This window comes from Aptenodytes patagonicus, chromosome 1 (assembly GCF_965638725.1).
Source record: "Aptenodytes patagonicus chromosome 1, bAptPat1.pri.cur, whole genome shotgun sequence".
NCBI lineage: Eukaryota > Metazoa > Chordata > Aves > Sphenisciformes > Spheniscidae > Aptenodytes > Aptenodytes patagonicus.
Window position 1 is genome coordinate 81,414,552 of NC_134949.1, and position 24,022 is coordinate 81,438,573.

The 24,022-nt window shown below is 44.5% G+C and overlaps 2 protein-coding genes across 3 annotated transcripts in view; one reads left to right on the top strand and one right to left on the bottom strand.

The window, feature by feature from the left end:
* Positions 1-8,980: 8,980 nt before the first annotated feature.
* MANSC1 (MANSC domain containing 1) lies at positions 8,981-15,583 on the bottom strand. Its single transcript, XM_076344687.1, has 3 exons — positions 15,101-15,583; positions 14,090-14,230; positions 8,981-10,329 (listed from the first exon to the last, which is right to left on the bottom strand). Exons 1-3 carry the CDS (start codon positions 15,318-15,320, stop codon positions 9,323-9,325), a joined length of 1,368 nt encoding a protein of 455 aa, XP_076200802.1. The 5' UTR covers positions 15,321-15,583; the 3' UTR covers positions 8,981-9,322.
* A 4,252-nt stretch (positions 15,584-19,835) lies between these two features.
* The window catches only part of BORCS5 (BLOC-1 related complex subunit 5), an 85,452-nt gene continuing 81,265 nt past the window's right edge, over positions 19,836-24,022 (top strand). For both annotated transcript variants that reach the window (XM_076344701.1, XM_076344711.1), the window contains exons 1-2: positions 19,836-19,969; positions 20,905-21,048. In XM_076344701.1, coding sequence (XP_076200816.1) covers positions 19,912-19,969; positions 20,905-21,048 — 202 coding nt within the window. In that variant the 5' untranslated portion in view covers positions 19,836-19,911. The remainder of the gene's footprint in view (positions 19,970-20,904; positions 21,049-24,022) is intronic.

Here is a 24,022-nt window from a genome sequence, read left to right on the forward strand (position 1 = left end):
TTGGAACAATTTATTATTTCAAGGAAAACTCCAGTCTTTTTTTACCCTCTTAATTGCTTTATAGGTAGTAATTAAAAGTAAGAATGGAGGCATATGCTTGGTAACATTTTCATTAAATTACCATTACCCAGAATTTCTCAGAGAAAAATCGATGCCTCTGTCTATTCAGAACTATTACTCGTACTCGATTCGATAAGTTTTATGTTTCACTGTGGGAAGCATGTTTCAACGCCTGGAAACGCAGCATGCAGGACACGTGTAAGTCCCCAGTTTATTTCAGAATCATAGAAATGATTGTGAATGCCCTAGAGCATGATACCACTCTTGAATGAGTAAACTTCAAGGACAAAATCCTTACCTTTCTTTTTTTTTTAATCTTTAAATCAACTAATCACAATGCAGATAACAGTTTTAATTAGTCCTTGCTCACTTCTCAACTAATGAAATCCCAAGATAGCTGACAGTGGCTGATTCTACAGTGTATCCTTTTTTAAACAGCCCTTGTCAGTAATTTAGTTAGTGAATTTCTGGTTTATTAGAAACACGGTGATCTTTGCATCAAAGCTATAGGACTCGGAGGGAGTGGCTGAAGTGGAAACAGAGTGCCAAATTCTGCCCCCTGCCCCGCTATCAACGCAGCAGCACTAAGTACAGGGTGTGCTGTAACCACCCATGCCTCCACAAAAGGTACCTGAAATACAGGCACAGGACAGCAAAAAGCTTGGCACACGTTAGGCCGTTAGCTAAAGTGTCTCCCATTGATTTCATTGCCTGTTAGGGCAGGGATGATTGTGGGTCCTTAAGCTTGCACTGGCTCTGTATAGAAAGGTTTCCGTGGCTTATGGCCTGTAACTCGTTCTCCATGTGGTGAGGCGATGGAAGAGGCAATTATATATGGTTGAAGTCTCATTCACTGCTTTTCCATCTCCATTAGTTCTTTGAATAACTTCCTTACAGTGTGGACCTTGATAAAGACTCTTCCAGTACAGCTGGCAACTAAATGTGGATGTGACAAAGGAAAACACAGAGAAAGACAGGCCCACTCCCCAAATAGATTTGTTAAAAGAGTTGTGCCTGCTATAAAGATATTATTGAAGGATGATCATATTCCATTTTGGAATAATTAGATTATATTTTCTCCTCTCAAGAAAAAAATAGTGATTAGAGTGAGGCTATCCAATCCATTCCTCATCCTTCCTTCTTCCACCCCCTCCCCAGTCAAACCCACAAAGACAGTATTTGGTCACATGGATCTTTGAATAAAAGACAGGGAATTGTGTCTGAATAGCCCTGACTCATAAAGCTCCTTCTAATGCCTTTTTCAGTGTCGGAGCTTTGCAGTTAATGCAACTCCTACTAATTTTTTTCCTTACTACAATTGTGAAAAATCTAATACCTTTAGAATGATCTGAAAAGAGCTTACACAGAACAAAATCCCTGTTTAATCTTGGCATATTAAGAAATCTTTTCTTTGAACAATACATTTAAAATGCTATTTTCCCCAAACACTTTTTTTTTTTTTTTAAGATAAGTAAAGCTCTAAGTGTTGAAAGAAATGATGACTTAGAGTCCTACCTTCATTTGTGGTTTAGGAATCCTGGTACTTTAACTGGAGGAAAAATTAGTGAGGATATGTGCATCCTATGGTACACTGTGGCGGTAAATCATGAATTCAGTATATCAAAAGGTGTTCCAGTCACCATGTTAAAAAAAGCCTGTCAAGGTCCTTCTGGATGGCATCCCGACCCTCAAGCGTATCAACTGCACCACTCACCTTGTTGTCACCCACAAACTTGCTGAGGGTGCACTCGGTCCCACTGTGTACGTCATTAATGAAGATATTGAACAGTATCGGTCCAAATATGGACCCCTGAGGGACACCACTTTTTACTGATCTCCATTTGGACATTTAGCCATTCACTGCAACTCTCTGGATTCAGCCATCCAGCAAATTCCTCATCCATCAAATAGTCCATCCATCAAACCCTTATCTCTCCAATTAAGCAACAAGGACATTCTGCACATTCTATAGCTTTTACAAAACAGCAAGGTTTGGGCAACCTGCACTTGCTCTCACTTTATTTATTTGATTTACCCCACTGAGTCATCACAGTGTACAAGCAGAAGAGCTGTAGCTCTTGGTCTCTTTCAGTGCCCCAGCAGCTCCCCCAGGTTCTGCACAGAAAGTTTAGAGTATCTGCCAGTTCTTTTTATTATTCTTTCCATTAAATACATGCCATGCTTTAGACTTGCATGAACACAAAATGTTTGACGCTCGTGCCTATGGTGTAGCTGGAATACTTGTCATGGCTCTTTGAGACAAATGAAGGACAAAATCTGTTTTTTCTGAGATACTGTTTTTTATTTCAAGAGATTCAGAAGGAATCTCTGAAAGGAAGCTTTTTGCTTCATGAGCAAAAAGCACTCAACGTTATGCAGCCCTGGATCCTTGATATATGCATCACCCAGTAATTATTTTGCTAGATAGATACCATTTCAAAAGAAAGTTTAGAACATCAAAATTTGATGTAAACAGGAAGATCTGAAAACTAAAGCAAAACGCAACCTAGCAAATACAAAGGCAAATTCCCATTTTCTTTCTTTGTGCAAAACCTCCACTCTTGAGCAACGTTGGATAGACCATGAAACGGCTGTGCAGAAAAAGAAGGTAGAGGATAGATACTGAGTTGTCACAACTGATGGTAATAGGGTAAAACAAATGTAAGTTGAGCTAAGTTAAAGACTGAAACAAGATTTGTTAAATCTTAGGTCAAAAGTCAAATAAGAAATATGCAAAGTCTTTCCTGGAGAGACCTATCTTGTTTTACCAGGTCCATTATGAGACCTGCAACCAAGGTCGTTTCTAATTAGGACTTAATCAACATTCAATCAGACGAAAATTAACTAAAGGAAAAAAAATAATCTGGGTCAGTTACAAAGTTATAAACTTTACCCCAAAACCAAGACTCATCTTTTGAAGTCACCTTTCAAGCCTACTTTCCTTCTACAGTCTCAGCTGGCACGTAGGTGTCAGCCGGCAGCAGAACAGGTACAAGAACCAGTGTGTCACTTGCCAGCTGACGCACCACTTGCCAGCTGACGCACGGTGACTTGCTGTTGTGCAAGGCCACGGACCCCAGCTGCTGTATCTGCCCACTTTAACTCCATCTGGGCTGCTGCCCAGGATAACCTTCTGTGTTCCGAACGCCTGATGTTTTACAAAGTCAGGAGATGCTCCAGACACGAGGAAGTAAGCTGCACTGTAACTGCTTGTAGCACGTATGCACTTTATTGGTTGCTCTTTTTGCTATTGCTGGTGTATGCAGACTGAGTTCCTGGAAATCACTTTCATTACCGATTGATGGGGTAGCCATTGGAGATGTCTGCTGTCACCAGTGATAGCCATTTTTGGTGACCGCAAAACCATCGTGGCACTTGAACTACCCTCAAACTCACCCTTGAGATGGCGTCTCCAACGTATTTCTGGGAAAGCTTACACTCTCTCTGCTAGACGTAGCACATGGATAGACTTCAACATTCAGGCCTGTCATTTTTCAAACTCTACCATCCTTTACAACGTCCACCTGAATGGGGTATACCCTTGCTTTATGTATTTGTCGGTGTAGGAAAGCCACATGTGTATCTTGTTAGGTTTAGTAGTGAGCAGCATAGCGCGAGCTGTTCTCATTTGTTTAGAACCATACCTCACAAACAAATTATTTTTTGCCCTTTCTAAAACGGAGTGCTCCGTAAAGGCAATATATAGCATGTGCCAAATCTGGAGTCTTTCCAGAAATAGTGCCTGAGTTATCACATGGTGGAAAAACATTTGAACTCCTTATTTCGTGCCCTGAAACAAAACAAGGACAACATTGTCATAGTTAAATAATCAGAAGCAGCTGGGGAAATGGTCTTCAGAGTCTTTCAGAAATTTTACCTCTGGGCTGAGAAGTCCTGTCATCCTATAAGGCAATTCTTTTGGAAAGTTATGAGCCACTAAGTGGGAGGACTTGACTTATAGCCATGAACTATGTGCTTGAGGACCTCCCACTGACGCCAATGGGAGTTGCACGCACAAAGACAGAGCAGCACATGGCCACTGAAGTAAAGGAATCATCTCATTCATAACTTAATTGGAGGATCCAAACTTAATTGGATCCTTACTCGGAGGATCCAGATAACTTACTTGAAGGATCTAAATCCTTACACAGAAGGACTTCAGTAGTGGCAGTGAACTTGGATTTAGGGGAAGGGAAAAAAGGCTCTTTCATAAAAGCAAACAGAAAAACTTACTCAGAAACTAACTGAACAGCAAGCAAGCCTATAGGAAATCCATGTCATAGCGTGGGTTTTTCTACCATCTTCTTAGCACAAGAATAAATGTTTGAACTTTGTGCAGATTTTCAGTCTAGGTGTTGTTGAGAAGAGCTGCAAAAGTCACAGTGTCAAAGTCTAAGCACCACTGATCACATCCTTCTTTCAGTGTAAGTGGGGGCACAGAGAAAACCTGGTGCTGCTCCTGGTGGCTTTTGAACGTTCAGCTAGAACTCAGCTGCTTCTCTGCTGTGGCAAGTACCAAAGCACCTTATAAGTACTTATACCTTATATAGCCATCCTTACCATCCTAGCATTTTGAAGGAACACCTTTGTGGTCTTCAGAGTGACTGCTCAAATCAGCAAATGTTTCAAAACATGCCTATGGTTTAGCCAGTCTAATCTACAACATCTTGAAGTTGTTCTGGATGTTAACTGCTTGTTAAATTTCTTTGAGAAAATACAGGCTGCACAAATTATCTGATGACTATTCCTGGGTGTTGTCAGTATGATGGACTTTCCAATTTTCTATTAAAAACAAAGCAAACCAAAAAGAAGAGGGATCAGAACACCTTGGGCATGGCATATCTAAACTCTTTTGCCACTGAAGACAATGACATTTTATAGGTTGGAAGGAGAGAAGTAACAGAACAGAAGTTAATGCACAACCCTCAGTGTTTTTTTCATGAAGTGAGTCAATATACAGGAAACAGTGATCCAGCGTAGTTGTACTGAAACTTAAAAATACATTTATTCATTGTTTATAATATCTACCAAACACAAAGAGGACAAAGAGCAGCAGTTTTATGCTTTGCACTTTGATATCCTCAAGAAGTGTAGAGACCTAGAAGAAAAAAGCAAATTTAGACTGTGAGATTAAGAGTGAGCGTAGGCATCCTGAAGATGAAGAAAAATTTTCAATATATACCAATCCTTCGGGGACCTACCCATCAAGAGGCTGGTAAAGCATCTGGGAATAGCACATACACTCCTGAAGGGATGTGCAACACTTTTGAACGATGAGGGGATGCAGCTATCCCGTAACTACCAATGAACAGGGAAGTAGAGAAGTATATTACCTATATGAGAGAATGAGTAATGCATAGGAAGGGCCCAGCAGTCTAGGCCAATTTCAGGAGTGTGACAGAGCACAAAGTGTAGCCCTTCTATATGAAGGGATACTGGGTGGAAACTGTTGATTGCGATAACGGCACTTTAAACTCTATCAGCATGGATGGTGGGATCAAAGTAGTATCTAATGGTGTCACCAGATTCAAATCCACTAAGATGGTTTTGTAGGAGGAAGGAAAATAAGATTCAGTTTTGAAACTGTCTTCTCATGTAATTATTTTTTGGTTTTTTGTTTCTGTTGGTTGGCTAGTAATTTACTTGAAAGATTCCTGAGTATAAGCATGTCCTACTCTTACAGGAATTACAATACACTGAAGCACTATTTGAAGAGAACATGCCATACTGAGTTTGCAGCCCTCTGAGGCAGGGACTATGCGCTCTTCTCATCCATCTCAAATAGATCTGCAATTTATTTATTTATGATTGTTTGCAGTGGTTATAAAACTTGGGCTTTCTATTTGGCTTACTGTACAATACCACAAAACAGTTTTGTTCATGACAGTCTGTATTTACACACCTTATGTTTGCTCAGCACTATAAAGCAACAACATGAAAACAAGCAGCTACAGCATTTATTACACTCTCCAGGTGATTAAAGTCAATCAGCTTTTGGCCTCGAGCCATAACATAACTGGTTACCTTCAGAAAGAGCCACCCCAAGTGCACAGGTTGTCATATCGTGATGGCTTATGATCCAGTGACATGAGTGTGGTGCACAGTTAAGACCATAGGAGATGTCAATGGAAAAATAGAAGAATGCATAGAAATTTTAGATAAACAGTGTTGAAAAGCATAAAAAACTGTATGGATTTTATACAGGTACTCTGTCTCACTCCTTTCTGTTTCATGACACAAGAGCATTATCCAGACAAATAAATAAGCTCCAAAAATGCATATAATTAAGCAGCATAGTTGAAAGAATTATGATAGAGAATCTCTCTCTCCTGCTCTGTTAACTGGCAATGCCAATACGTGACTAATAATGCAATCTGATTAAACATTATTAAAATGGAGAAGATAATATGCTTAGTTTTGTTGTCTTCTACAGCTGTTCACTACCACTATATGATACAGTATAGTGGTATAGTAAGAAGTTTTAAAAGTGTGCGTATATAACCCTCCACCCAGAACCTTCCAATAAACAAACCCGCTTTCCTATAAAATGTTTTTGCAATGAAATAGCCGTTGATTGGAAAGTTAAAAACCGAGCTAATGAAAACAATTTCAAATTGGCATCCTCTAACCTCGTCCATTCTATTTAATAAACTGTTGTTGCCCTCTAGTGTTCAAACACAGCTTGTAAATGCCCCTCCAGAAAGATCCAAACTGGTCACCTAATAATTCCCCGTTTGCTCTTAATCCAACAAGACAAATGGATGGGGAAAAAAAAAAAAAGTGTTTCAGTACACCTGCCTAGAACCTACTTTTCTTTGCTCAAGCATAAAAAAGGATTTTTAATGTAAGAACATTGTTGTTTGATTCACTCAAAAATTGTGAAAGGCCACTCTGCTCCGTATCCTCACCAAATTAGTCATGGTACCCATGCACCTCTCTGCTTTACTTCTGCCATTCACCGTGCTTGATATATGTTGCTGTTTGGGTTGCAGGGTGATGTTTCTAATGATACCAGCCAAATACATGCCCAGTGCTCTGAACGACCCTGAGATATGTCTGCCTGCCGCCTCTTGAATGTATCTCTACTGTACTGGACCGTATCGATTAATACCAACCATCTCTCCCTCCAACAAATTTGTTATTACGGCAGAAATGCACAGTGAGGATTCAGGGGTTGTTCTCAGCACCTCTCCTGCAATAAGCTGCCACGATGGCATCGGCAATGTAGAAGGCTTCTCACAAAGTTGTAGCTCTTTTGAGAAGATTACAGTCAACCTCAGATCTGCGCCTGCATTTTTACAGCCCACAACTGGGCCTAGTACTTATCATTTTATTAACTCATTTCCCAGAAATGTTATTCCCCTTCGTCATGTTCCTTGACCAGAAACCTCTGAAAATAACTATTAAAAAAAACCCCAAAAAACCTGAGGTTAAACAAAGTGCAGTCAACAGACAAACTGATGAGATACTTTTCTTTTGTAGTTTTGTTCACTTTTAAGAGGTTATCCAGAATGTTTTTCATTTAAGCATTGTCAGACTTAAGCAGTATAGAAGACAGCTGGTTTTGTACCTATAAAGCAATTTGCAGCCCCCATATAGTAAGAATTCAACTTCTTGACATAGGGAACACTGACTTTTCTTTGATCTTTGAATAATGGAATTTTCAGAGAATTTTCTGCATGAAGTTATTGTTAGAGCTCTCAGAAAACTTGCCTCGAGGCCATTTTTGGATCACACCTGCTTCCCACTGCACTGAGCTTGACAGATCTAAGAACCTCTTGGACGTGAGTCACGTTTCGTATTTTGTAATAGAATTATTTCCTTGTATTCATGAGGCACCCTTCCTTCTCTGTCTTGATGTTTGCTGTTGATTATGCCGCCTGCCACATGGATACTTTGAAATCTAGTCTTTCATTCTAAAAACAGGTTTAGACTGGGTGTATGTGAAGGGAAATGTCACTAATACGAACTGGAAATTGTGTAGCGAGCAGCAGATGCTCACACGTGCTCTCACTCATCTCATGTTCCAGAGGCGGGGAAACATATAGAGCAGCTATGCTTATTACCTGTCACATGAAGATGACCCTAGAAGTGAAGAGGGTGTGCTTTGAGAGCCGGTAAGAGCTCTGTGTGTTCAGGAGGGACAGCGAGTCCTGCACTGTTGCGAGCAGCCTGGTGAGGGAAGTAGGAGAACGCCAGAAACCTGAAGATAATGCAACCTTATTCATCCTCTCCTGCTGACTGCAGGAAACTTCTTCGAGGTTGGCACCCTCCTACATAGCCACCATTTTCCTTTAAAACTTTCTTACTTCTCTTCAATCCCTCTAGATGTTCAGCAAATGGAGACCACACCTTTTCTGTGTCTTCTGCCGATAATACAGCTGTCATCTTTGCTAAGCCCCCTCACAAGTTTCTGCCTGCTCTGTGATCAGGTGTTGAGTCTCAGCTGTTAGGGATTTAGGTGTATTGGAACAGATTCTCTCTCGTGCATGTGCCAAGTCACTTGGTCATGATGTTTGTCACAAAAGACCTTGATTGCAGCTTGCTTTACTTTGATATGATAAAAACTCTTTCTCTCTGATACATACCGCAAAAACCCAATGTGCTACAGGGTGGCGAGCTCTTTGGAAAAGGCAAACTCAAATTTGCAGCACGTGGTTTTAAGGATAGCTTGCGATGTATGCAGAAAAAAGCATTAAAGATACATATATATCCGTAAACTACGTGTAGCTAGGGAAAATTAAGCCAACTATGTTATGTGTACTACAATTTTTACTGTTTGTACCTAAAACCATTTGGACGCAAAGCTCTACTACTAAATACTCCTTTAAGGCTACAGACAGAGTAAACAGAATTGCTAGACAGTCGTGTCACACTAGGGCATTTGGGTGCAAATAGCATTGAAAACACTCACACACTGCACAGGTACTCAATTTATTAGGTGTACTTCTATTCCACTGATCTTGTCACAGTACAGATTAAGCTCTTCAAATGTTTTTCCTCCTTAAATATAAGACCTTCTTAGCTTAACTTGGATTTTAGTGTTTATTTTCCAGATTTAGTAATAAATCAAAAATGATAGACATTACAGTTCAGCATAGAAAAAGCAGTTCTCTTCTCCACCAAAGCCATCTGCCACTGTCCCATTAGTGGCCAAAAAAGGAATCCATCCTATTCTGAGATTTCAATATCTACTGTTCCATTTCAGAGTTGTCCTCTCAAAGATGAGAGCTGCTCCTCACTATCTTATTCCCTCTCCCCATCATACATCAGCATACATTCCATTGATCAAGTAATCCAGCCTGGTATAATGTCTCTTCTGAAGAGATTCATGAATTTTCTTCCCCGTCAGTGCAATAACTAGTAACAAGAATATCACTCCAAAAAGCAAAGCCGCTACAAGGCTGCTTTTTTCTCCCAGCTGAACGACACCTTTCCCTCTCAGAACACTCTCTGGCAGGTAGCTTTCTGAATCAGATGGGTCATAACCCTGAGGGTTGTTTTGGGAAGCCGTGGGGGAATCACTAGTAGACAGAGCGAAACCTGAAAAAGAGAGGAGGGTAACATGGCTGGTATCGTTAGAAGAGACAACTGTTGGCTCAGGAGGGATGGCTGGAGTTCTTAGTCCTGATGGGGCGGTAGCAGATCTGGAATTCGTGGTCACCCGCTTGGTTGTTGAAGTAGAAGCAGAAGTTGTAGGACTGGAAAGAGGAACATGAGCAACAGCGATGGTGGCGGCAGGGATACCAGGTTTAGCTCTAGTGTTTGCAGCAGGCGGATAGGTAGCTGTGGTGGTGGTGGTGGTGGTGACAGCAGTAGGTTTAGCACCACCAGTAGGCAGAGAGGTTGTACGAGATTCCAGTCTGGTGGTACCTGTAGGCAGAGGAGTAAAAGAAGTACTGCTGGGTTCAGGAACACTAGACTGAGTGGTGGGGAATGAAGCAGAGGGGTTTCTGATTCGAACAGCAGAAGACGTATTTGACGGCAGGTTAATTACTTTCTGCCTCGGGATGGGGTCTAAGCTCTCAGGATGTTTTGCCCTTTGAGATTCAGGAAAAACTGTATGAAATTCACTGCTGTCTAAGTGCTTGGCCACGTGGTTCAGGAGTTCAGACGCCTGATGAAAGACAGATTGTTGCAAAGCAGTGGTATGATTCTGATGGCTAGTCTGACTGCGAGAAATAAAGGCTCCAGCATCTGAAGACAAAGAATACCCATTTGAAGAAAAGTCCTCACTTTTGAAGGATGTATCCTCCAGGGCATGGGTGTCTGGAAACACAAAGGAAATACCAGTATTTAGTTATTAAATCTATTTTTTACTACAGCAGGCTTAGTCTAACAATTCGTATTTCTTAGTCAGAGAGAAATAAGGGGGCTCCAGAAAGTAATGACTAATGAAACTGAGGCATCAAAATCTTCCTTTCTTTAAAATATGGTGAGTGACTTTTAAATTCTGTGTCGTAACACCTGTCAGTCTCAAGCCTGGGCACACCACACCCTGACTGCTGCTTCTTACAAAATTCACCTGTCCAGAGCGAGCGTCCCAATCTGATTGTTTTATACTCGTATTGCATGCATGTTAAGTGTTTTATTTAGCAGTGCAATGCAGAGAGTAGGCCCATTACCTTTAAACCATTCTCAGCCTCTGTCAGTTAAGAAGTAGATATTATCAACCTTACTTTTATTTGTCAGATGTACACATTTCCACCTAGCCAAGATGATTATACACTCCCCTTCTTGTAATATCCAAGTGCCCTGTGATTGTTTGATACACTTCAATTCACATACAAAAATTGTCTTATGACACAAGGTGGCAATAATATCCCCATTTTGTAGATCATTTATACCCATACTGATTTGTAGGAAAGACCTGAGCTCCTACTGCCATGCTAGAAGAAAGACACTGCTCCAAGAGTCTCCAAGGTATTTGCAGCGAAGGCCTCCACAAGAAGCAAACTGCACTTGATCATTTCTCCAGAAGTTGGTATGTATTGCTTGCAAACCAGGTGGGTGAAAGTTATTTAATAGAATTTGGAAGCAGGGCAACAGCATTATGTGACAGAAATTCCATACAATCGATAATCCAAGCAGCTACCTGATTCTACAGAGATATTATAGAGAGACTTTGGGTGAGCACGAGCTCTTGGGAAGACTGGCTGTTATCATTCAGATTTTATATATATATACACACACATATCTATAATATTTGCATGTGTGTGTGTGTGTGTGTGTATATAATTGTTATCATTCAGTTGCCGCACAGAACATTTAAAAGGGAACATCCTCTCAAGTAGTTCTGACTCTCACTCATCTCTTTTTTAATAAAAACAAAGAGGTTTGTTAACCGCACTGGAATTGAAATAAATAACAAAAAGTCCATGACATTTTCATTGTCACTTTTTTCTCAAGTAGAAACTCTTATCTAGAGGGATGGATTTATTTCAGTTTTATTATACATGCAAAGAAGCCTACTTGGCTGCTATTTTAATATATATTTCCAAGCCTGAAGACTCCACAAAAAAATGAAATGCAAAAAAAAAACCCTCCCCAAAATAACAAACCAAAAAACTAGCAATGCTTTAAACAAGAGCACAGCAAACACTTCACCGAATCACAGACACCAATTTTTATCTTAACCTTCCAGTCAGGCACCAGCTTGTTAGCAAAGTAAGATCCTAAATAGAGATAATGGACTCCAGCCACAAGGTCTGACTTAGAGAAAAGCCATGCTCTGTTTTTAGAGAGTGGCTTTAAGTAACTAAATGTTCAGTTATTAGAGAATCAGAAACTGTATGGTCAAAACCACCCAAACTTCTGCAGCTCTGGACATATTTCCACACCAGTGAGGAAATGACCTGTCACCACCAGGGAGTCAGTCCCCAGCTCACTTTTTCCCTGTTGCCGACGCACTCCCATGGACGCTCCCCCCTGTGCGTTCAAACAAACAGCGGATGCAGTGTGACAGCTACAAAGCACTTGCAGCATGCTATGTCATCTTCAGTTCGCTCGCCTGGGCAACAGCTAGAAAAGCACAGAGCATGCACACAGCATTCAAAGGACGGGTGGAGGGAGCACAGGGAGGCTACGTGACGAGTCCCATACAGGAGTTAAGTATCCCTGCTACTCTGCAGCACTCGGATTAATTAACTGCCTGCACTAACTAACTCTACTTCACATTTTCAGCATCAAACATTGATTTTATAATATTCTTTGTCTCCATTTTAGACTACAAGCTCCCAAATGCAATTGCCCAAAACTGTCACATGCAAGGTACAGCTGGGGTACTAGGATAGATACGCTTGTTGGTAAGAAAGAACAAGGCCACTACACACGTCAACCTCTAAAAAGAGATTAAAAAACCAAAGTGGTCCTGTTGATATCTCAAATCCAATAAGCTGCATCAGAAACCAAACTTCAGGGTTGTCACTCTTAAAAACAAACTAAGCACCTCCTGAGCATACTTTGCTAGAACCCATGAGTACCTTAGTGAGGTGGAAAAGGCAAACACCAAAGTAGTACGTGAAGAACAGAAATCAGAAATGTTATTTCTTTTCAGCAATAGCCCTTTGCGACCGGGACCGGGAAATGTTTTACTTCCCGAGTTGTTTCCATTAGTTACCAAGCCACAAGAATAGTCAAAAAAAGAAAAACAAAATCTCATTACTAACGTAGCGTCAGTATTTTAAGTTGCTTTATTACCAAGAGTATCTTTCCCTCTTTTAGTTTGGTTTTCAGTGTAACCACATGCAGATTCTCATGTGAAAAAAACAGAGCTTGAAACGTTTGTCAGTACCCACACTGCTCAGGTGCTACATTTGAAAACTTATCAGGAATGTAAGGTAAACAAGCTAGCATAATCTTTCCATAATTCCATGTTCACAGAAGTTAAAAAATGCAAAATGAAAAATAGATGGTATATGCAATCAAGTTGTTAACTGATCATTACACTATATGCAGGAGGAAAGCACAAGCACAATTACATTTCTTGTTTCTTTGAAACACCTATATTCTTCTATGGGAGAAAGAGCTGGAGAAAAAAATAGTTCTAATGATAATTTTACAGGCATGCAATTCATTTGTTGCACATTGCTTTTGCCCAATTCCTATGTGATTGTGCTTGCACAAAAATATTTGGTAACGTTATGTGAGTAACCTTTCTACATATCCTGCTGTCGCTCCTTGCATAGTTCCACTTTGAAAAATCCTCTTTTTCAGCAAAAGTTCAGTCTCTGGAAATATGAAATTTCTGCTCTCTCAAGCAGCCACACTGAAACCACCTTGTGAACCCTTGGCAGGAAGACAGTCAAATGATCAGCTTCTTATCTGAGCCGTTCAAACAGGTCTGGTGCAAGTCAACGTTAGTCAACAAGTAAGACTTGCTATTAAAAATCCCACAGCACATGACTGATAGCGAGAAATTTCCGAGTGTGCAGCCCACATGCCATAAAGCTTTGAGCTTAGTCCGTTTGCATCTGCGCTTCAGGTTCCCTAACTGAAAGCAGAAGATAATGATTACTATTGCCAATTACTCAGTAACATCACAGCGGTGCTCCAAGGCTTGCCCAACATTTGCTCGGTGTTTCTGCCTGTGTGTATATGGTATTCATCAGTGCAGCATGGATCCTTTGAATAGGCAGCCAGCTACAAGGGCATTGTATTTCCATTGCTTTCAGCGATACTCTTCAGTGTTATGTACAGGAAATTTTCCTTCTTGAACATATCAAGATGGAAGCAGCTTCTTTTTGTTTTAAGCAAGGGAAAATTACGAGGAGTTCTGAATCTAATGTGAAGGAATTTCATAAGGATCCGGATGTTATTCCAACTGGGAAGCTGGGCCCACGCAGGAGCTCACCACACACCTGTCCATCCATCTCCCACAAAGCAAAAGAGCAGCATTTTCAAATTATAGTGCTTGGCTTAGAACATTTAACTAAAAACATAACCCCCAAAAATTTTCTGGTCTCGACTGAAAAGTCACAGGTGCAAAGGTCATCTAGTGTGGGGATGGGTGGCTTTTACTATTATTTACCTGTAGTTATCTTGTAGCTCACAAATCCTGTCGCGGGTTTCATTGGACAAGCCTCTGTGCTAGGGCAGTAAAACAGGTAGCAGTTTGGATGCGTGCTTGTCCTTCGAGCATCAAAAATCATCAAATTGCACTTCTTGTCTCCTGCAAAACATGATATATACATATTTTAGCAATAAGAACTTTTATACATCTTGATAATAAGCTCTGGTCTGTTAAATTAGTTTTTCCTTGTGTGAGTAAGAGGAAAAGTACTAACATATAACATTCCTACAGGAAAAACAACCCAGGACTGCGAAAGAATGGCCCAGGGCCAATATATGAAAGGTCACACCTTCCTCTTCCTGTACAGATGAACTTGGGGAAATAATGAGTCTAATCCCTCATCCTCCCCTCACCCGCACTGGTACCACACTGGCACCACTTTATGTAATAATTTCTCGCTTACAAATCCTGATAAATCTGAAAACCTCTTTGATATACTCATAGGGAAGGAAATTATTTCTACACTTTTCCCATCACATCCCAGGAATCTCTTGGCTTGTTGCTGCTTTGGGGGGGTTACTTTTAGCACTGTCGTTTCTACTTGCTGCTGTACCTCCTGCTGCTCCAAGAGCTCGATGCAAACCAGTCACCTCAGAGAAGGCTAAGCACTCTCATTTTTGGCTAAAATTAAACGTAGCGCAAAACGTCAGATACTTTGTAGCACGTCTACTAAATACAACTTACGCATCTTGGAGTTTGGGGGTCTGAGAGTTTTTAACATTTAAAACTACCAGTGTTTTTTACTGCAACTATTTTCCTGAACGCTCTGGGGTCTTTCATTAAGATCTAACATCACACTTGGCAAAACAGGATAGCAGCCGCAAGCTGTTACGAGTCGCAGCGTAATGAAAGGATAAATTAACGTTTCTGTGCTGAATACAGAGAATACCCTTTTCCCAGGCAACTTCAGAAATAATTTCCCAAGCGTTCGTACGCAGGAACAGAAAAGACCGAAGAGGAGCGGGTTACCTGACAGCTTTTCCCCCGAGCAGCAAGCGCGAACGCAAGCCTCTGGGGCCGGGGCGTACACTGGCTCTGCACCCCTGATGCCTTTGGGCAGGGATAAGTTTATATCGATGATGGTATTTTCCATTTTCTCCGCGGAGCACTCTTGACTCAGGGATGGTCTGGGCACCACGCAGGTGATCACCAGCAGGCAAACCGGCCACCGGCTGCTAGCGGGAGACATGGTCACTCGGGTGGGGTCTTCGCGGGGCTGGGATGACGCCGGCCTCGGGGCACCCCTTACCACAGACGTACCGGACCCTCCTCGGCCAGGAACCGGATTTCGCGGCGAGCTTCCCGAAGCGCTGGTAGCCGGGGAAGCCGCCGCCGAGATGCCTCCTCCTCTGCTCCCGGGGCGAGGACGCGTTTCTGAGGGCACCTTCGGGCCGCCCCCTCCCCGCCGCCCGTCGGCGGGAAAACAGCGGCCGGGCCGGGCCGGACCGGGCCGGGCTCCGCTCCGCGGCCGGGGCGGGAAAGCAGCGCAGGGGAACGGCGGGCGCCCCGGCCCGCCGGCACGTCCGGGAGGAGGGGCCGCGGGGGAGGCGGGCCCGGGCTGCCCTCTCTCACTCCCTCACTCCTGCCTGCCCGGCGGGGCTGCGGTGGTGCTCCCGCTCCTCCAGCCGCTCGCCGGCCCCCGGGGCTCGTCCCGAGCGTCAGGCGCAAAAGAAAACCCACCCGCTGAAACTCCTCGGGTGGAGGCGGCGGTGGTGGCGGTGATGTGGGTTCGCTCGCAGCCTGACCTGTCTCTTCTCCGACTGAGATCCGCTTTTGGAGGCTGTAATGAAAGCGATTAATATGCATATCCTGGGCTAAATGGAGATGTGCATATTTCGATGTCTGCGTAAGGGTCTCTCTGCTACCTGAGTAATCCTGTTGAAATCATCGCCAAGCACAGGGTGCTTGCTGAATGGGAGTTGTATGGGCAAGCACGTCTACTGGGAGCACGGGCTGGCCTTAGCCATTCTTCCCTCAACAGCCTTAGTGCAATTGCTTGCTTAAGTAATGTTTTTCCTTGGAAATTTTCCATTTCCTCTTTTTAATTTTTTTTTTCCTTATTATTTTTTGGGCAGTATTTAGGAGTAAAAGTGGCCCAGAGAGTAGGGAGTGCAAGGAATAAAAAGATTGTAAGATACGTCACTTCTTTTTCAGGTCTCTCATCCTTAAAGAGAAGGATGAGAATACTGTGAGTACTTAGAATAATGCAGTTGTCTGTAAATAAAAGACATTTTCTTTTTAGGGGTGGTCCATTACCTGAAGAGATAGCAAAGGGCAGGTTATTTTACACATTGTAATGGTTAGGGTAAATAATGAAAATAGGGAGTCTGGTCGCGTCTCTGGCAGACATCTGCTGCCTACTTAAAGAAAGAAACTTAATTTGAGGTGAGATTTCTTGCTTCTCTGAGATCCTTCCCTGGAAGGGGCACAGTGCCGGCAGCAGCAGCGGGGGCACATCCTGCTTCACGCTGCCCTGCTGCCTGCCCTGCGCTGTGCCTAACACCATGGACCCACGCCAAGGGACGGGTGGCTGACTTGTTCTTCATGCCCAGTCAGCTCCCGTCGCCTTTGTTAATACAGCTGGGTGTTGGCTTTTATTTGGATGTAAGTGTTGTAAGAGGCTGAGCCCATCATCTCATTTCACATCAAATGGCCGATGTGGGGCAATTCCTAATGTTTCGTTGTGATTCTTGAACGCTTGGTGCTTTTTTCTGAAATTTTCAGCTGCACTTGTTTAAGAAAATGTTTATTTCTAGCCAGGTTTCCCTCTTTTAGTAAACTGGTAAAATTATTTTCAATGTTAAAAGAAAAAGCTGTAAGAGAATGTGAGCATTTAAGGTGTCACCTATTAACTGTATCACACGGTGATGCACACTATGGGAATGAATACTAAAAGCAAGCACAAATATTACCTGTGCTATGCATTAGGCAAAGTCCCAGCTGCCACCTGCCTTTGCTTACATAGTGGTGGTAGAAGCAGTCGAGCTGAAAGAAGCTCAAAAAAAAGACTGAAGGTCTGGCTGGGTTGGTCATAACTGGAGGGTGAAGAAAATGGTTCTTCAAGCAGGACTGTTAGAATAGTGTTAAGGGTTAGGGGTGTCGGGGTACTGGAATGATAGTGAATGTGGAGACCTGCACAGAGACTACTGTGGTGAGACAGGCATAGATGATTATGGGAATATGAGAAGGGCTGATGTGATATTAATATGAGCAGGGCAGAAGAGAGAATATGGGATTGCTTCTTTCCCCCCTTCCTACCTCTTCTTTGTAGGGTGGGCACCCAGCCTCCCTGGAGAGAGGAGATGCAACTCAGCCAGGCTGATGAGGTACAGGGAAGCCAAGGCCCATCAAAAGCCATGCAGAAACCACTGCTGCTGGCTAGGAGAGAGCCAGCCTTGCCCAGCGGCTGCTGTGCTCCCCTCCCCACTGAAATGGGAAGGAAGGGAGGCCAAGAGAGGGGAGGACGGCTGGACCCCATCAGCGTCACGGTGTTAAGTTGCTAAAGGTGTTTTCCTCCCTCTGTAGAGCACCTCTCTGCTTGGGACCTATCGCCCTACTGGGTGAAACACCTGGGTGCAGATAAGAGGAACTAAAAATATATATATGTAAGTACATTTGTGGGTATTCACACTCACAATGCACTCACATATAGTTAAATCCCTTGCTCCCAAACTAGTCATCGTAAACCAGTCTTGGAGGGTCCAGGAGCGTGGTTCCTGACCCACCTGTCTTGGTGGCAGCAATGAGGCCAAGGGGACTGCCCCCATCTAATCGGGACTGCACACCAATGTGACGCGATGCAGGGGCAGGTGGGTCAGGGCTATTCCTGTGCCGTGCTACCCCCATGCACAGCTTCTGCCTTAAGCCCCAGCCAGGCCCTTCTGAGGAACTGCAGCTACATATTTAATATACCAGACAGTTTCAAATAATCCGCTTATGTCAAGCATTGAATATACAGAGTAAGTCATAAAGGAAAAGCAAAACTGGTAAGAAACTATATAAAATATTTGCCAAGGCCCATAAGTTGCTTGGGTCATGCTAACACAAACATCAGATTTATATATTCTAATGTAGATACGTACAACTGCACACTGTTTTGGGTACATTAATTTAGTTACTGGCTACAGGACATTACAGAGGACTTGTGTTATGTCCACATTACAGGCAAAATATTCACTTACACAACTAACACATTAAAATATACCTTTATTTTAATAATGTTTTCAATGATAAAATTCCGTGTGGTAGGCACATATGTTGGTTGAAAGGTAAATATAGGTGATATACTGCAAATTCACACTTTCACAATAATAAATGAAAACACTTCAGAGAGGAGCAAGAAGTCCGTCACACAGAAGTGGAAAGGATGCGAATTGAAGTTAAATGTGCTGATCCAATGGAGCTAATTTTAAAATTTGTCCGAGACTGATGGATAATGTCAAATGACATTATGGCAAGCGCTGGTCAGGCTGTAGTCCTACGGACACGATGCACTTTATCTTTAAACACGGCATTTATCTTTAAACACTGCCAGTCCTTCCTTAAAAGCCACTGAGACTACTCACGGGTGTGACTTCAATCCTGTGTGTTGCAGATTAGGTACTCAAGTTTATAAACCGGATTGTGCCAACAATAGTTTGTTCTTCCCCAAAAATAATTACAGTGCTTTCATACTATTTACTTGTTATTTTGGCAGCAATCAAGCAGTTGTTCGGGTAGTTGAAAGAAAGGTCTATTATTATTAGGTTACAAAAGCACACGGTACAGCCTACAGCCGGCGAAAGGTGGTGTTGGATTGGGATTGTCTTCCCATAGCCTTGGTCTCGGTAACAGTTGTGAGGCATGGTTCCCACGAGATAGGAGCATTATTTTTGTGCTAAACTGAATCTTGGTGGCAATTAGCAAAGGCAGCCAAGAGAAACGACGCTCAGTTCAGTGCAAAGCTTGTTCGGAAGCTAGCACACACCAGCACTGTTTCATATTTAGACAATTCTTCTGTCAGAGACAATTGCGTGGCTTCTTTGCTGATTTGACTGTCAAATAAGAAAATAAGCCTGAAATCTCAAAGTATGTTTCCTTCTCTTTTTCACTTTTTTTTTTTTCCTTAACCTGAGTCACCTGTAAACTTTTGGTCCGGGCTGCGTTTACCTTGCTCCTGGCACAAGGATAAAGGCAGCCGGTGATGGCCGTTTCCCGCGTGTGACTCACTGCTCGGTGCCCTGCCGTGGACAAGGGGCTGCAGTTTTGGGGGCTCCCATGTCTGCGAGCCCACCAAGCAAGCCACGGGAGAACAGCGTGGCCCTGCCGGGGGTAGCGTTATTGGGCAGTCTGGGACGCAGACCCGGCACTTCGGGGTTTGGCGGGCTTGCCTTAGGACAGAAAAATTAATATCCGTAATTAAAAAAAACAGATGAGCGCTGTTTTGCCCCCCCAGTCCTCCGTGCGCGCTCGCCGCCACTCTGGCGGGGCAGCTTCCAGGAGGGCTGAGGCGAGGGCCGGGCCGGGCCCCGCCGCCGCCCAGGCGCCTGCAGGCCGCGGGGTGGAGGGGAGAGGCCTCCGGCCTGACGGCCGCCGTCGCCTCAGCTCCCTTCCCTTCCCGGCCGCCTCGGCCTCGGCCTCTAAGCGGAGCCCCGCCCGCCGCGCCGCGCCGGGCGGGGCCTGCCCGTGACCCGGGCGCAGACGCCGGCCGGTGCAGCCGGAAGCCCCGTCGGCGGGCGGCGGTGGCGGCCGCGGGAGCGGTGCTGCCCCCCGCGCTGCAGGGGGGGGAGGCTGCCGCCGCCATGGGAGCAGAGCACAGCGCGGAGGGCGAGAGCCGCCCGGGCGAGCTCAGCGCCTCAGGTCGGTGGCCGTCGCGCCGCGGGGCGGCAGGGAAGGGGACCGCCCGTTGGCGGGCGGTGGCCGGGAGGGCGAGGGCCCCGGGAGCGGGGTTCCCCGTCCCTCTGGCGCGGCGGGGGTGCCTGCGGGAGGGGGATGTGGTTCTGTGGCGGCGCAGCGCCGCGTTGCAGGGGCCTGGCGCAGCGGTAGCGGAGGAGGCGAGGGGCGGAGGCGGTTGCTGTGGAGAAGGGAACGGCTTTTCTTTGCGAGGCAGTAGTTGACGGCGCCCGGCCCTTCTTCTGGGGCGGACGGGGAAGGCGCCGGGCCCGCTTCGGGCGGCGAGGGGGGCACCACCCGGCTGGGGGGAGGCGGAGCCGTCGAGGCGGGCGCACCCCAGAGCCCGGGCGAGGGCCCATCTCCTGCTGGCGGGGCGTGGGAGGGAGTGAGCAGGGTGCAGAGCTCGGGGGAGAGGAGCGAGGAGGGTGTCAGTGGTGCAGGTGTTCCGCCTGAATATCTCCCTGTGAGTGATAGCAAGGAATGTACAATGCTGAAACAAGTGTCCCAAATGTACTTGAAATTAAGCTGTTGAATCGAACTTTTCCTTTGAAGATAGCTAATAATATAAAAGAGCCTTACTGTGGTGGGACACTGACTAATACCAGTGTTTGGTGGTTTTACCTTCATCATTAAAACAAAAGCATGTCAGATTATCCCTGGAGTGAGAAGGCAAGACGTCTTTCATCCACTGTTACCTGATTTTGAAAAAAAATGCTGAACGTAATAGAGTCACACAGAGAGGTGTGAAGGGAGCGTACCGTCCCTGAGTGATCTCAGAGATGTGTTCATGATATAGAAAATGTATCTCTACTACGTTAAACATGGTAACATTCACTTAGGGTTAAATTCTGATGGAATCTGCTTATTAATTTGATCGTTCCCTCCCGTCCGTATCCTTCCAGCATCTCCATCGCCAGCCAAGCAACGAGCAAAAATGGACGACATTGTGGTGGTAGCCCCGGGAACACAATCCTCACGGAATGTCAGCAATGATCCAGATGTCATAAAACTGCAGGAAATTCCAACTTTCCAGCCCCTTTTGAAAGGTAAGTGATTGTTCTTCCTCTGTTTTTAAAGGCCTTTTTTTGTATCTAATGAAGTATGTGCTTGGTGTGTCCTGAGGTTCCTACTGAAGTTCACATTTCTGTCCGTATTTTTCACTACCCCTTTGTTTTAAACCTTACTTTCTTTTGTTCTTTCATAATTATTCCCAGCCTTCTAAACAGTGGGTGAACTGGTTTAGAGGTACGCTAGTAATGTTCTCTGCAGTGGAACCATCTACTGTGGAGACAGTACAGCTCCAAGCATGCCAGCTTGCCCTGTACCACTGGTTGATGAGAGGTGCCGTGTTACATTCTAATACATAATGGACCGCAGTCTCCAGTTTTGCTCTAGGCTCTTAAAAACATCTGTGCATTACTCTCTCGGAGTCATAGCTACCTGTGTATGGAATCAGTTGCTTGAAATCAAGATATCTTGTGAGGATTTCCAACCTAGAGCAGATTTTGTTCTTGTTTTTGGGGGTGGATGGGGGGGAGCATGGACTGAGGCTTGCATGGGTCCTTAAGCCCTGTGTTGACAAAATCCCTTTATATCAGTGGACTTACTAAATTCTCACTGTGTCTGTCTGTCTTTGTTTTTTTTTCCTCCCAGTCTTTTTTTTTTCTTTCTTCCCCTGCACCCATTCTTTGTTCCTTCTATTCTGTTCAAAGGGAAGTGAAGATTCAAATCAGAGTTGTCAAACATACAGTTTACCAAAAACCGTTTGTGGTTTTTGTAGCCTGGCTTCTAGCTACCTCTTTTTCTGGACACTGTGCAGTGTCCTTGGGATCTGAAAGTCCCTTAGGAAGGAAGATGTTTGGAGCATCCTTCATGAATGGATTTGGTAAAAGCAGCCTGCTCCTGAGCTCCTCTTCCTGGAACAGTGTGGGTCAGCAAACTTGTGTGAATGTGCTGTGTAGTGGACACTCAGTAAGCCAATGTTTTCTTGAAAATTCATGGCCTACTGTGCATGTGTACATTGGCTGCAGCGCTTGCTCATGTCTTGTAGACCTGCTATGACAGAGAGGAAGGAGCTGGGATGTTTAGCCCTCCCTGCTACTGGAAGAAATGGTGTAGTCTTGTACAGCTGAGAGTTTAGGCACTACTGGTCTGAGTGTCACTGATTCATGCATGGCTGCTGGGAAGATATGGCAGCCACTTTGCCCTGCAGGCATCACTAAGGGTGATGTAACATCACTTTTTGGACAGGAGCTCTTCTCTTTTTTTTTTTTTTTTTTGGTCTGTGTCTACTGCATGAGGACTCTGGAACATGTGGAACCACTAGAACTTGGGGACACTATGATAGCCCAATGCGCCAAATATTTGGCATTTTATTGGGTACTACTGCATGAGGTCTAGATGCGTGCAGCACTGACTGCTGCTTCCAGTAGAAGGGACAGAAAGATAGGGAGGCCACTAAACTGGAGAAGAGCAAACATGGATATTTTGGGGGCTGGTACTGCAGTCCCTCTTGACCAAGGAGAGTGTGTGTGTGTGTGCGCGCGTGTTCTGCAGTCCCTCTTGACCAAGGAGAGTGTGTGTGTGTGTGTTAGTTATACTATATATTTTTTTTTAAAACTTTACAGAGGGTGATGTAGAAATCTGTATTTGGTTTATTCCAGACACTTTCACTGCCATTTTAGAATGGACTGTAAGATTGCTGATGTTGGTGCAGTGTTCGTGTCAGCAGTAGGCTGGGTCATTACCTTTGGACAGAACATGCTTTGCCTGAGCCCTGCCTTGTACAAAAGGAAGAATCAGGATCTCGCCAGTGGCTGTTCGGAATGTAAATGCTGGAACCCAAATCCACAAAAGAAATAAGGAAGTTTTAATCTGAGAGACCAAATTTAGAAGATACATTAACATCTGGCACCGAGGTTGTTGTGCATGTATAAGAGCGCAATGACGAAGAGTTTCAGTTCCACCCAGCCTCAAACTGTGGTGGGCAAACCTGGGTTGCATAAGAGCTGTGGAAGTTCTGGGAAGCGGGACTGATGATTGCTTCCAGAGGCAGTGTTCCTGTATGGGTGGTTAAGGAGCAAGGATACAGGGCTTGAGGTGGGAAGTGAGAAAGAAGAGACAGCAACAGCCATGTGGCTGAGATAGAAAGGTTAGAAAGCACTGCCTTAGATGTCCAGTCCAGGTCATAGAATCATAGAATAGAATAGTTTGGGTTGGAAGGGACCTCTAAAGGTCATCTAGTCCAACCCCCCTGCCGTGGGCAGGGACATCTTCAACTAAATCAGGTTGCTCAGAGCCCCAGCCAACCTGACCTTGAATGTTTCCAGGGATGGGGCATCCACCACCTCTCTGGGCAACCTGTGCCAGTGTTTCACCACACTCAGCGTAAAAAAAAAAAGTCTTCCTTATATCTAGTCTAAGTCTACCCCCCTTTAGTTTAAAGCAATTCCCCCTTGTCCTGTCGCAACAGGCCCTGCTAAAAAGTTTGTCTCCATCTTTTTTATAAGCCCCCTTTAAGTACTGATAGGCTGCAATAAGGTCTCCCCGAAGCCCTCTCTTCTCTAGGCTGAACAAGCCCAACTCTCTCAGCCTTTCTTCATAGGAGAGGTGTTCCATCCCCCTGATCATTTTCGTGGCCCTCCTCTGGACCCGCTCCAACAGGTCTGTGTCTTTCTTATGCTGAGGGCTCCAGAGCTGGACACAGTACTCCAGGTGGGGTCCCACCAGAGCAGAGTAGAGGGGCAGAATCACCTCCCTCAACCTGCTGGCCACACTGCTTTTGATGCAGCCCAGGATACGATTGGCCTTCTGGGCTGCGAGCGCACATTGCTGGCTCATGTCCAGCTTTTCATCCGCCAGTACCCCCAAGTCCTCGGCAGGGCTGCTCTCAATCCCTTCATCCCCCAGCCTGTATAGATACCGGGGGTTGCCCCGACCCATGTGCAAGACCTTGCACTTGGCCTTGTTAAACCTCATGAGGTTCATGCAGACCCACTTCTCCAGCTTGTCCAGGTCCCT

Bases quoted from the DNA above. Each gene is read 5' to 3' on its own strand.
- MANSC1 (XM_076344687.1), bottom strand. From the start codon at position 15,320: ATGTCTCCCGCTAGCAGCCGGTGGCCGGTTTGCCTGCTGGTGATCACC. The intron at 14,231-15,100 runs GTAACCCGCTCC...CATGTTTTGCAG, and splicing joins CTCGGGGGAAAAGCTGTCAG to GAGACAAGAAGTGCAATTTG. The intron at 10,330-14,089 runs GTAAATAATAGT...TTGTGTTTCCAG, and splicing joins GAGCTACAAGATAACTACAG to ACACCCATGCCCTGGAGGAT.